The sequence below is a fragment of the Rhinatrema bivittatum genome, chromosome 5 (assembly GCF_901001135.1).
Source record: "Rhinatrema bivittatum chromosome 5, aRhiBiv1.1, whole genome shotgun sequence".
NCBI classification, from domain to species: Eukaryota; Metazoa; Chordata; class Amphibia; order Gymnophiona; family Rhinatrematidae; genus Rhinatrema; species Rhinatrema bivittatum.
Genome location: NC_042619.1, coordinates 269,604,462 through 269,618,572, shown reverse-complemented (window position 1 = coordinate 269,618,572; position 14,111 = coordinate 269,604,462). Strand labels below are relative to the sequence as shown.

Genomic DNA, 14,111 nt, shown 5'->3' with positions numbered 1-14,111 from the left:
GTTATCCGTCAGCTACTCTGCTGGGACATCTGGACATATGCATAAGGCCCAAGGCCCCTTGATCCATCTCATACAGGGCCAGAGGCAAAGGTTTATAGAATGAAGCAAAAAAAGAAAAACCTTTGAGGGCTACTGCCTGTGCTATCCATAACCTGCTGTGTGGACAAATGAAAAAAAAACAAACTTTAGCACTGGAAATCTAACCCATTAACAAGGGCTAAATCCACAGAAACAAACAAAAAAAAAACCTCTCCCAGCATCATTACAGGTTGCTTTAGAATAGTTTTCGTCATATCACATAATAAACAGTAAATTAATGAAAGAGGAGAGCATGCCAAGCTAGACGCTAATACAGAGGGTCTAGTGTGTCTCACTAGTTACTTACGAAAGTATAAATACATGCGTTTCTTTCCTTTATAAAAAATTTGTCAGCCTGCGCTCTGCCTTACATAATCAATACAGAGTCCTGCTGGGAGATTATTAACTCCATTTCCAGCTGCTAAGCTACGCTACAGAACGCCTGGTCCTTGTAGCCTTTCAGTGCATGGGGGCAATCAGATGGCTCTCTAATTCCAGAAAAAGCCCTCCCATACTGGTCTGCACGGTCCTTGCTATAACAAAATGTGCTACAGACACTCAGACCTTCTCCCAAGTTGCCAGCTCTCTCACACTCGGAAGCTCACAGTGTAACAAAGAGGGTCCCAAACCCCTCTCCAGGGATCCTATAGTCTGTCAGGTATTCATTCAGGATATCCACAGTGATACACCATGCATATTGGAGGCTCAGCAAACACAAATGTAACTCCTGCATATTTATGGCGGATATCCTGAAAAACCCGACTGGCTGCCAGGGCTCCAAAAGGAAAATTGGTTCTTATCTACTAATTTTTGTTCCTCTCGTACCACAAATCAGTCTAGACAAGTGGGGTTTTGCATCTCTACCAGCAGATGGAGACAAAGAATGAAAACTTTTCAGACACTGCTACATAACTGAGTGTGCCACCTGCAGTGCCTCAATATTTACCTGTACCCAAGCCAAGATGCCTAACTTAAACCCCAATAAACTGTTTGCCCAGAGACTGAAAGTTGGAGCCCCCTAAAACTACAATAAATTTGCATGTGTCATATACCATCGCAGCAACATCTAGAAGCGAGGAAGTCTTTCGAAAGAAGGGGGACGGGTCTCTGGACTGATCCATGGTACTACAGGAACCAAAATTTGCAGGTAAGAACCAAGTTTTCCTTTCCTATGCGTACCCCAGATCAGTCCAGACAAGTGGGATGTACCCAAGCCCCCCTATGCTGGGCGGGGGTGGAACTCAAAAGGCCCGCCCAAAACTCGCTTTCCCCAAAAGATGCCTCCTCTTGTGCCCGCACATCCAAGCGGTTATGCTTGGTAAAAGTATGAAGAGAAGACCACGTCACTGGCCGACAAATATCCTGTGGATAAATCAGCTGACACTCTGCCCAAGAGGGTGCCTGCACCCTAGTGGAATGTGCTCTCAACCCCTCAGGCACCAACCGACCCTTAAAAATGTAAGTCGAAGTTATCGCCTCTTTCAACCATCTAGCAATCGTGCCCTTGGAAGCCTTATGCCCTTTCCTGGCTCTACTAAACAGGACAAACAGATGATCAGATTTCTTGAAAGGCATTTGTCACCTTAAGATACGTCAAAAGAATCCGCCACACATCTAATAAGTGAAGCTCCCTCGCTATAGGAGCATCCGTAGGCAAATTCGGAAAGGCCGGTAGCTCGACCGTCTGGTTAAGATGAAGAGGAAACCACTTTAGGCAAAAAGGAAGGAACCGTACGCAATGAAACACCATCTTCCAAAAAGCGCAGGAAAGGGTTCCTACATGACAGTGCTTGCAGCTCAGATATCCTTCTACCTGAACAGATAGATACCAAGAAAACAGCCTTCAAGGTTAAATCCTTTAAAGAAGCCCTTCTAATCAGTTCAAAGGGAGGACCACACAGCACCCAAAGAACCAAATTAAGATTCCAGGCTGGACAAATCTTCCGGACCGGAGAATGCAAATGCTTTGCCTCCTTGAGGAAGCGAATCATATCCAGATGAGACACCAATGGTCTTCCCTGAACCCTACCTCAAAGGAGACCCTAAAACTGCCCCCTGAATCCCTTAGCCAAGCTGCTTTGCAAAAAAGGCCAAAACCTGTGGAATGTACACCTTTAAAGGTTGCACCTTGTTCTGCAAGCACCACGATTCAAACACTCTCCAAACCCAGGCATAAGCCAATGACATGGAGGACTTCTGCACCTGAAACAGTCGTAATCACATGCTCAGAGAATCCCTTCAAGCGGCCCCATCACCTCTCAAAAGCCAAGCCACTAGGCAAAAGCGATCCACCCAGTCTGAAAATATGGGTCCCTGCCACAACAACCCTGGCAGATAAGCCAAGCAAATGGGACAGTCTACCCGCTAGACGAATCAGGTCCACAAACCACAGCAGACATGGCCACTCGGGCATCACCAGAATCACCCTGCCCAGATGAAGCTTGAAGCAACACCTCACCCGACCTATGAAAGACCACAGGGAAACACGTACAGTAACAGATTTGTCAGCCACGACTGAACAAAAGCGTCTGCCTCCTAACCAACCTGCCTCCTGTGACTGAAAAGCCAAACCGTCTTTGCATTTCCTGGAGTCGCAATGAGGTCCAACGCTGGCCTGCCCCACCTGGCTTGAACCAAGGCGAAGGCCTCCGCCAACAACTCCCATTCCCCTGGATCCAGATGCTGTCTGATGAGATAATCCGTTTGCAGGTTGTCCACTCCGGCCACATGGGACGCAGCTATTCCCGCCAGATGGCTCTCCACCTAAACAGTTCTTGTGCCTCCAGCACCACTAGATGACTCTTTATTCTGTCCTGACGACTGATGTATGCCATCATTGTCACATTGTCCGAGAACGCTCGTGCTGACTTACCTTGAATGAACGGGAGAAATACCAGCAAGGCCTTGCAAACTGTTTGTTTCCAGATGATTGATGGACCAGGATGCCTCTTCTGGTGACCACTGTCCCTGGGCCGATTTCCCTTGATAAATCACCCCCCCAACCTGTGAGGCTGGCTTCCATAGTCACCACCGAGATCAGGCACTTCCAGATCCACACCTTTCTCCAGATTGTGCCAAGACAGCCACTACGAGAGACTGAACCTAGCATCCTCCGTAAGCGGTAAAGGAAGCTGAAAATCCTCCGAAAACGGATTCCAATGGGATATCAGAGCCCTCTACAGAGGATGCATGTGAGCAAAAGCCCATGGAACTAATTCCAGCATAGAAGCCATGGAACCCAGGACCTGTAAATAATCTCAGATCCTGGAAACCAGAAGTTGCAGCAGAAGCAGCACCTGATTCTGACCGCTCTCTCTGTAGTCAGAAACACCTTCCATATCCGGGTATTGAAGCATGCCCCCATATAGTCCAAAGACTGGGTTGGCTCCAAATGACTCTTTGCCAGATTCATCACCCAGCCCAACCAATCCAGGATCTGCAGAACTCCCTGCGCTGAGCGACAACACTCAACTTCCAACTTTGCCCGGACTAGCCAATCGTCTAGGTACAGGTGCACCAGAATACCTTCCTTCCTGAGTGCTGAACCATTACCACCATTAATTTTGTGGAAGTCTGCGGCGCTATCGCTAACCCAAAGGGAAGGGCCCGAAATTGGAAATGCTCCTCCAGAACCATGAACCTCAGAAACCTCCAGTGCCAGCCCAAATGGGGATATGGAAGTAGGCCTCCGTCAAGTACAATGACGCCCAAAACTCCACTTTGCACACTGCTGCTAACACCATGTGCAATGTCTCCATCTGAAAATGCAGCACACTGAGGGCAGCGTTGACAATCTGCAGATCGAGAATGGGTCGAAAAGTCCCCTCCTTCTTGGGACCACAAAATACATAGAGTATCATCCTTGTCCCCTTTCCTGAGGGAGCACTGGAACAATGGCATGCAGGAGCTGCAGCCATTGCACAGTATCCCGCACCGTCTCCTGCTTTGACAGGGAAACTCCGCAGGAGATTATAAAGCCATCCCTGAGCGGACAAGAACATTCTAAGGTGTATCAGTCTCTTACTACCTCCAGAACCCACTAGTCCGATGTGATCTTGGTCCATTCCTTGTAAAAAAAAAGGGTCAGCTTCCCTCCAATAGCCAGTGGGAACACTGAGAGGAGAGGATCACCTTGCTAGTGGCTGAAAGGAATCAGTAAGTTTTTGCTTGGGACATTGTCTTTTTTAAAAGTATTGGGGCAAAGTTAACTATCTGGGAATATTATTTAGTGTGTTTGTCTGTTTGTGCCTTTAATGGTCAGAAAGGCAGTGAACAACAAGTTAGACTGTATTTTTAAAGAGTCAGTCAATAAGGTAGCTAGTAAGCAGTAGGTAGTGTGTTTATTTTTAAAAGTCTGCAGAACTGAGTGTTCTGCAGACTTTTAAAGAACTGAGTGTTTGTATTTAATACAAACTGAGTGTTTGTATTGGAAAAAAAAGTTCACTTAGAGAATAGCCACTGCCATTAGCAATGCTAACATGGAATAGACTTAGTTTTTGGGTACTTGCCAGGTTCTTATGGCCTGGATTGGCCACTGTTGGAAACAGGATGCTGGGCTTGATGGACCCTTGGTCTGACCCAGTATGGCATGTTCTTATGTTCTTACACCAGCCCACCTTCATTGGCCATCTTACTTCTGCCTCCCCCTGGGCACCACCATCCTGCAGAGGTCTACGTTAGGCTCGAAAGAACTGCTGCCTGCCTGAGCTCTGTTTTTGCGTCGTTGGTAAAGGGCTCCTGCTGGAACGAAACCTCATCTCTCTAAACAGAGGTTGTGGGGGGGGAAAAGTCTTCTTGGAAGTTTTCTTGTCCTCAGGTACTTATTACCCTTCGACTCCCCCCAACCACTTCATGTGTTACTCAATATCCTCTCAGATCAGCAGCTTACCCTTGAAGGGGAGGAGGTTAGACAGATGAGCTTTAGATCACACGTCCGCTGACCAATTTCACAACCTCAGAAGCCTCCGCGCCGCCACCACAGAGACCATATTCCTGGCAGAAGTCCGGATCATGTCATATAGGGCATCTGCCACATAGGCCACTCCCACTTCCAAGCGAGCAGCCTCAGCCATCGTCCCCGATTGCTTTTCATGTGCTTTCTGCACCCAGCACAAGCAGTCTCTCTGCATCAAGCTTCCGCATACCATCGCACAAAGGCTTAAAGCTGAAACCTCAAAACAGCCTCTTCAGCAGTCTCCAGCTTCCGATCCTGGATACCTTTCAGAGCGGCTAAGCCTGCCAATGGAATGGTCATCTTCTTGGTCACTGCAGACACCACTGCATCCACTTGGGAATCTTCCACGACTCCAAGGTCTGTTCTGGCAAGGGATATAACTTAGCCATAGCTCTGGCTACCTTCAGGCCCGCTTCAGGAGACTCCCCACTCCCAATCCACCAACTTATTCATCTTCTTAAGCAACAGAAAAGTCTTAGGGGGGGTCCCTGCAGCCACAACAGAGCCAGGTTTACCCCCTCATCGTCCAAATCTTCCTGCATGACCTTAATTCCCAACTCATCCAACTCCTGGGGAATTAGCGGACCCAGCACCTTCCTACGGAACAGCATGACCACCCAAGGATCGTCGTTCTCTGTGATTGAGAACTCGTCCAAATCCTGCATTGGATCCACCAACGTGCTAACAGGGTCCTTGTCTGGATCCACCAGAATTTCCCGCAGCTGAGATCATCCGTCTCATCCAACATGTCTCCTTTTGCCATGGATTGTTCGAGCCCCAGGAACCACAGGATTCCTCCCGATCCAGCTTGCTTCTGGTCCCTAGGCTTCTTAGCCACCCAGGTCTTCCTGGGTAAGGGCCTCTTGGCCAAATAGGCCTTATGAAGGAGCAGAACAAAATCCATTGAAAATGCCTCTGGATCCGAAGAGGAGGGGTCCTGATCCGCGTCCCCCTGAGCCTCTTCCCCTTCCCTGCCACCAGGACACTGCTCAGTGGGAAACAGCAGGGGAGGGGAGTCCCAAGGCTCTAGAGCAGAAGCCTGACCCACCATGTGCAGTAAAGATGGCCACCAGCTCCTCCGACACCGCCCCCCCACCCCCGGGTCTCCAGGACTGACCCAGCCGACCTTGTGCTCTGGTCGCCCCTCGAGAGTCCTGCAGAGGTCCCAACCCCTCCGGACACACACTCCAGGCAAAATGTGGTCGCTCTGAGACGTGCCTGTTTCAAGTTGAGGCCATGACAAATTTGCCCACACTGAGCGGGTAGCAGCATGTCAGCGCAATCGGACCTAAAAATAGCCTCTGCTGATGCTTTCCCAAGCCCCTGGCTCAGCAGTCGGATGAATGGCGGTCTCACTCACCAGACCCTGCCTCCCGGCAGACAGGCCAATCAGCAACAGCCCAAGCTTCCTCAGCAGTCTCCTCAGCCAAAAAAAAAAAAAAGGGACACACCAAGCAAGGAAAGGTAAAAGAAATACTTCCCTACCTCTGGATGCCAGGAGAAGATGCTGAAGGTGGTGAGGACCCAGCAGGGGTGAAGGAACTAGGATCCCCGGCTGTCGCAACCCCCCCGATCTACAAGGGTCGAGCTAGCTCAGGGAGCACCAACCCCCTTCTTGCCCTGTTCCACCAGAGGGATGGCCTACAAAGGAACCTAACACCTCGGGGAGCCTTCCTGTTAGGAATCTTCTCTCCTGTTCCTAAATTTTTTTTCCAAACTCCAGACTGCAGGTTTGCACCTCTACCATCTGCTGCAGACAGAGAAATACTGAGGGACTACAAGTAGCAATGCCTGAAGTTTTCATTCTCTGTCTCCATCTGCTAGTAAGGATGGAAAACCCACTTGTCTGGACTGATCCAGGGTATGCACAGGAAAGACAGGTTATCACTATCCTAGGCTCATGAGACACTGGGGGAAAATGGCAGTCCACAGAGCAAGGCGGGAACACAGGTTCCAGCAGCTGTTCACAAGATGCAACAGCAGCAGAGTTTACCTGGCGTGCTGGAGACAGGGAGAGGAAGGAATGGGTCAGGTGCGGTCACCAGCGGGGGGCTACTGTCCAAACTCAGAATGTCCTTTGCTTTTTCAGCTGGATGACCCAGAGCAAGCAGTGGATGGAGAAAAACAGAGAAAGAGGAAAGAAAGAAACCATGAAACAGAAAACAGTCCGTGTACCAAAAAAAAAAAAAAGGGCAAAGATTTTTAAAAGCAAGCCAGAAAAAAAATAAAGAGAAATCACCACCCAAGCAAGCACAGAGGCAGAAATTATACTTGCGTGAAATTCCCAAGAAAAAAAACCTGCCCCAACCACATCCTTCTCATTTTCTAACACCCAAATGCTCATGTTTGTATTTTATTCTTGCTCTAACGGCCTGTCATCCTGCAACGGCTCAGTCACATCCATTCCTTTCCACCTTTGTCTGGGAAAGCCGGCCATTTGGTGTCCTAACCACACAGAGCAGGTGCCACAAGCACAGAAGTGACACTGAAGGCTGGCCCCACCCATAGCCTCCCCTGCACCCAACACAAATCACTTGATTTCAACTTGTTTTGTGTTCTGCAATACCCTCGTATCACACAAGATTCCTCCCAGCCTCTCCCAAAGGCTATGCTTGCACCCTTAGACCTGCAAAGACCCCCCCAGCACAGAGCACACCATGGCCCCGGCTTTGGCCCTCCAGGGCAAAAACAATTCCACATTCCCGTTCTCCCGCTTACCTGAGGTGGAGGCAAACTGAGATGACCCAAAGGCCTCGTTTTGGGACACTGCTGGAGCAGGCTGGAGGTTTGCAATCAGGTTCTCCGTTGAACTGCTCAAATTCTCTCCTGCTTTACCTGAAGCACCAAAACAAACACAACAGCTGGTCAGGGCACGGTCTGCTGGCTTGAAGGCAGCCTGGCTAGGCCAAAGGGGAAAGCCTAAGCCAGTCCCAGGGGGTGAAACTCCCACAATGCAAAGGGATGGTCACATTTCCTGGCAGCTTTTCCAGGACAACATTTTTTCTCTCTGCGGTGCTAGCACTAATCTATGGCAGAACTTACCAAGAAGATGCTACAGGGGAGTTTGTCAGTCACACATACACAGAAGGCCTTGAGGAACACTAAAAATGTTAAAGACAAATACAAGCAGCCAGGGGTTTAAACTGCAGCAAGGGAGATTTTTGTCAGACACCAGGAAATATTCTAACTGTGAGGGGTAAATCAAGGGCTGGACTACATTAGTTAGTGAAGGGTTGGATCTCCATAACGGGAAGGTTTTAAGCGCAGGTTAAGCTCACATCTGTCCAGGGACACAGGGCACTCTACCATTTGAAGTAACTTCCAGCCCTATCATTCTATGAAATAACATACTTGACACAGATAACACACATCAGGTCAACCCATTAAGTTTATACATAAAGATTTAAATTCCTTTTGAGCACTCACCCTTATCCCACTCCCACAATCTCCTCCTTGCAGAAACAAGCAAAACTAGGTCCCTTTCACACCTTCCTCAGTTTCTCTCCAAAGCAGGTGGCCATGTTTTTATTAAAAGATTGAGTTTTTATTCCTGCTAAAAATAACACAAAAAATTAAGAAGCTGGCAACTTACTTTCCCCCAGTTTTGCAAAATCCTTGTTCAGCAGCTCTTCGGCTGTCAGTTTGGAGAAGTTGTCATCATCGAAAGGATTCCAGCCTGAAACATCTGGAGGGTTATAGACGTTCTGCTGAGAGGTCCTTGGGGAGCCAGAGGGTGTGGTTGTAGCAGACCTAAAAAGGAAGACCCCACCCAAAAATTCAAAATCCTCATCATATGTGAACATGGACCCCAGACAGGCTAAACCGTCCCCAGTTGGGCTGCCACTGGACACCCTAAGTCCCACCAACACCAGCCCCCAATAGCGTGAAAATCTCTACTGCAAGCTGGCTGATGAAGTTTTGCTTTGCTGTCATCACATCATATCACTACATTTATCTGGCCACTGAACATGAACGGGATAGATTTCAAAATACAGAACTGGGCCAATTCACTGGCCCAGACCCTGGCCGGCAGGGCTCAGGCACAACGCTAGGAGGATGTACTTGAGAGCAGGCAGGGAAAACCACTGCTGCTACTGCACTACCCCCTGTTAGCTATAGAAAGTCTCTAGGGGTTAGTCTGAGGGGAGACTTTCCTCTGGCCCTCAAGACCAGTGAGAGATTTGGTTGTCACCAACTTGGTGGTAGTGGTGGGTGGCAAAGATGCCAGAAGGGGAAGAAAATTAAAAAAAAATGTGGCTGTCAAAGATGTTCCTGGTAACAGAAGCACAGAATCTGATGGTACATAAGGGACTTAACATCAGTCTAGCCTGCTTGATTTCCTTTCTTCTACAGGGCTGTAGACCACAGCTGATCTTGGTGCTTGTCCCAGGAAAGAATTCTGTTGCCGTTTTTGCATCCACCGCCTCCTCTGAAAGGCCGTTCCATAATAGTATTAAGACAGACTAGGTCATGCTTTTCCTGGACATTAGGTCACACGTGAGGTGCTCAAGTCGGTAAGCTTTCTACCTCCTGCCCCCTGTAATGTCCGGGATAAAGCCCTGCCAAGCTGTGTTGTCATACTAAGCTACTACTCTGGAGGATTTTCCAGAAGATTTGCAAGCATGTACGGCTACAGACTCTAGAACACAAAAGATTTGCTTGTAAAGGAAGGGAGAAAGGCAGCGTTAACATCTGAGTGCTTCTGAGTGCCCCGACTGGCCATTGGATACTGGGCTCGATGGACCACTGGTCTGACCCAGTACGGCATTGCTTAAGTTCTCCCCCCACCCCCACGTGTGAGCGTGGGTTCCTAGTGGCAGGCCACGTGACGTACTTAGACTTGTTGAGACTGGCCTCAGCAGCGGCCGCCTGAAGCAGCTGCGTAGATTTGCTGGCAGGGACTCCAAAGACGGCACTGTGGGTGACGTCGCTCAGGATCCTCCTGTGGCCGGCGCGCTGGGTCTTCGGCGACGACGGAGGGGTGAGGGAGCCCAGTTTCTGCCCTGCTGTGGGCTGGGGCTTCTGTGCCGGCTGTCTCGTCTGAGCCTGCATCTAGCATTTTGGAAGAGAAAAATTAAAAAAAAAGACACTTCAAACGCAACTGTGATTTCCCATTTGATGCTGCGACTCAAGAAAGCTCCAGCAGCTCATGGTCACCGGTTCAGTTATAAACATACACATAGCTTTTATTTTCTTAGTTCACTCCACAATATTAAGGATGGCCTTATGAAAGAGACTCTGCCAGCTTGTGGGCATCATTCAGTCGAGTCCTGCGACATCCCTGCATTTATTTTCAGTCCCACACTGAGGGCCGCCTTTGACTCCTGGATAATGTTCGCACTTACCGGCTGCTCCTGCACAGGAGGTGGCTGCACTGGAGCCTGCTGCTGCGGTGGAAGTGGAGTGTGCGGCTTCAGTGCAACACTGGTGGCTGTTGCTGCCTTCTGCTGCATAGCCTGTTGGGCCTGTTGGGCCATCAGCTGCATCTGCTGCTGCTGTTGCAGGTAATAGTTCTGCATCATTTGCTGCTGCGCCGCCTGCTGCTGCATAGCCTGGACCTGCGACATGGGAACATGTACAGACAGCGCACATGGTTACGTTGCGCGTGCTCTGAGAAGAGAAGCACGGGAAACAGCTGCCCTGGGGCGGACGCAGAGGAAAGGGGTCAGATGTCTCCAGACAAAGCAGGGGCTCCTTCACCTACCGATGAAAAGATGGCACCAGAAACTTTTCCACTTCCATTTTCCTATTACTGGAGAAATTACTTACCTGATAATTTCATTTTCCTTAGTGTAGACAGATGGACTCAGGACCAATGGGTATAGTGTGCGCCTGATAGCAGTTGGAGACGGACTCAGATTTCAATCTGACGTCAGCACTACATATACCCGTGCACGAGGCTCTGCTCTTCAGTTTTCTCCTCAAAAAGCAATTGTGGATATATGTGTTTGGATAATTTTGATTAACTTGATTACTCGGATTGGTTGACGTGGTTTCTAGCTGGAGACTGCCAGGGCACTCAAACGAGAAGCGTCGACACCTGGTAATATGGGTGTCTGAACTAGAACATAAGAACATGCCATGCTGGGTCAGACCAAGGGTCCATCAAGCCCAGCATCCTGTTTCCAACAGAGGCCAAACCAGGCCATAAGAACCTGGCAAGTACCCCAAAACTAAGTCTATTCCATGTTACCATTGCTAATGGCAGTGGCTATTTTCTAAGTCAACTTAATAGCAGGTAATGGACTTCTCCTCCAAGAACTTATCCAATCCTTTTTTAAAACACCACTATACTAACTGCACTAACCACATCCTCTGGCAACAAATTCCAGAGTTTAATTGTGCGTTGAGTAAAAAAGAACTTTCTCCGATTAGTTTTAAATGTGCCACATGCTAACTTCATGGAGTGCCCCCTAGTCTTTCTACTATCCGAAAGAGTAAATAACCTATTCACATCTACCCGTTCTAGACCTCTCATAATTTTAAAGACCTCTATCATATCCCCCCTCAGCCGTCTCTTCTCCAAGCTGAAAAGCCCTAACCTCTTTAGTCTTTCCTCATAGGGGAGCTGTTCCATTCCCCTTATATAGGGAGCCCTTCTCTGTACCTTCTCCATCGCAATTATATCTTTTTTGAGATGCGGCGACCAGAAATGTACACAGTATTCAAGGTGCGGTCTCACCATGGAGCGATACAGAGGCATTATGACATTTTCCATTTTATTCACCATTCCCTTTCTAATAATTCCCAACATCTGTTTGCTTTTTTGACGGCCGCAGCACACTGAACCGATGATTTCAACGTGTTAATCCACTATGACGCCTAGATCTCTTTCTTGGGTTGTAGCACCTAATATGGAACCCAACATTGTGTAATTATAGCATGGGTTATTTTTCCCTATATGCATCACCTTGCACTTATCCACATTAAATTTCATCGGCCATTTGGATGCCCAATTTTCCAGTCTCATAAGGTCTTCCTGCAATTTATCACAATCTGCTTGTGATTTAACTACTCTGAACAATTTTGTGTCATCTGCAAATTTGATTATCTCACTCGTCGTATTTCTTTCCAGATCATTTATAAATATATTGAAAAGTAAGGGTCCCAATACAGATCCCTGAGGCACTCCACTGTCCACTCCCTTCTACTGAGAAAATTGTCCATTTAATCCTACTCTGTTTCCTGTCTTTTAGCCAGTTTGCAATCCACAAAAGGACATCACCACCTATCCCATGACTTTTTACTTTTCCTAGAAGCCTCTCATGAGGAACTTTGTCAAACACCTTCTGAAAATCCAAGTATACTACATCTACCGGTTCACCTTTATCCACGTTTATTAACTCCTTCAAAAAAGTGAAGCAGATTTGTAAGGCAAGACTTGCCCTGGGTAAAGCCATGCTGACTTTGTTCCATTAAACCATGTCTTTCTATATGTTCTGTGATTTTGATGTTTAGAACACTTTCCACTATTTTTCCTGGCACTGAAGTCAGGCTAACCAGTCTGTAGTTTCCCGGATCGCCCCTGGAGCCCTTTTTAAATATTGGGGTTACATTTGCTATCCTCCAGTCTTCAGGTACAATGGATGATTTTAATGATAGATTACAAATTTTTACTATTAGGTCTGAAATTTCATTTTTTTGTTCCTTCAGAACTCTGGGGTGTAATACCATCTGGTCCAGGTGATTTACTACTCTTCAGTTTGTCAATCAGGCCTACCACATCTTCTAGGTTCACCGTGATTTGATTCAGTCCATCTGAATCATTACCCATGAAAACCTTCTCCATTACGGGTACCTCCCCAACATCCTCTTCAGTAAACACCGAAGCAAAGAAATCATTTAATCTTTCCGCGATGGCCTTATCTTCTCTAAGGGCCCCTTTAACCCCTCAATCATCTAATGGTCCAACTGACTCCCTCACAGGCTTCCTGCTTCGGATATATTTTAAAAAGTTTTTACTGTGAGTTTTTGCCTCTACGGCCAACTTCTTTTCAAATTCTCTCTTAGCCTGTCTTATCAATGTCTTACATTTAACTTGCCAACGTTTATGCTTTATCCTATTTTCTTCTGTTGGATCCTTCTTCCAATTTTTGAATGATCTTTTGGCTAAAATAGCTTCTTTCACCTCCCCTTTTAACCATGCTGGTAATCGTTTTGCCTTCTTTCCACCTTTCGGAATACATCTAGACTGTGCTTCTAGAATGGTATTTTTTTTTTTTAACAATGACCACGCCTCTTGGACATCTTTTACTTTTGTAGCTGCTCCTTTCAATTTTTTTCTAACAATTTTTTCTCATTTTATCAAAGTTTCCCTTTTGAAAGTTTAGCATGAGAGCCTTGGATTTGCACACTGTTCCTCTTCCAGTCATTAAATCAAATTTAATCATATTAAGATCACTATTGCCAAGCGGCCCCACCACCATTACCTGTCTCACCAAGTCCTGTGCTCCACTGAGAATTAGAGGTAAGGGTTGGCTTACCTGTGCTTGTGTTGCTCTCCGGGGGAGGTCCCCCCGAGGATTCTTGATTACGAGGCAGCCATGGGTGGGGTGCTGAGTCCATCTGTCTACACTAAGGAAAATGAAATTGTCAGGTAAGTAATTTATTTCCTAGCGTGTAGCAGATGGACTCAGGACCAATGGGTTGTACAAAAACTACTCCCGAACCTTGCTGCCCTTGCAAATGCTGTGTCCTCCTTGGCCTGAACATCCAGGCGATAGAATCTCGAGAAGGTGTGGATGGAGGACCACGTTGCCACCCTACAGATCTCTGCGGGCAACAGCATCTTGGTTTCTTCCCAGGACACTGCCTGGGCCCTTGTGGAGCGGGCCTTGACTTGTAGAGGTGGAGGCTTGCCTGCCTCTATGTAGGCCGCCTTGATTACTTCTTTGATCCGGCGGGCTATGGATGCCCGCGAGACCACTTCCCCTTGTCTCTTCCCACTGTGAAGGACGAATAGATGGTCCGTCCTTCGTAGGGGTTCCAATCTTTCCAGGTATCGGACTAGGAGTCTGCCGACATTCAGGTGGCGAAGAAGGCATGAGTCTTCAGAGTCCTTATGCTCGTCTGGAGATGG

General features: G+C 47.8%; 1 protein-coding gene across 16 annotated transcripts in view; it reads right to left on the bottom strand.

Annotated features, from left to right (window-relative positions):
- Positions 1-14,111, bottom strand: part of AAK1 (AP2 associated kinase 1) — a 128,299-nt gene that overhangs the window by 45,354 nt on the left and 68,834 nt on the right. For 10 of the 16 annotated variants that reach the window (XM_029604012.1, XM_029604017.1, XM_029604013.1 and 7 more), the window contains 5 exons: positions 10,378-10,590; positions 9,867-10,084; positions 8,625-8,782; positions 7,751-7,867; positions 7,026-7,121 (listed from right to left, as the gene is read on the bottom strand). In XM_029604012.1, coding sequence (XP_029459872.1) covers positions 7,026-7,121; positions 7,751-7,867; positions 8,625-8,782; positions 9,867-10,084; positions 10,378-10,590 — 802 coding nt within the window. The remainder of the gene's footprint in view (positions 1-7,025; positions 7,122-7,750; positions 7,868-8,624; positions 8,783-9,866; positions 10,085-10,377; positions 10,591-14,111) is intronic. The other 6 variants (XM_029604014.1, XM_029604018.1, XM_029604022.1 and 3 more) reach the window with 1 other exon arrangement.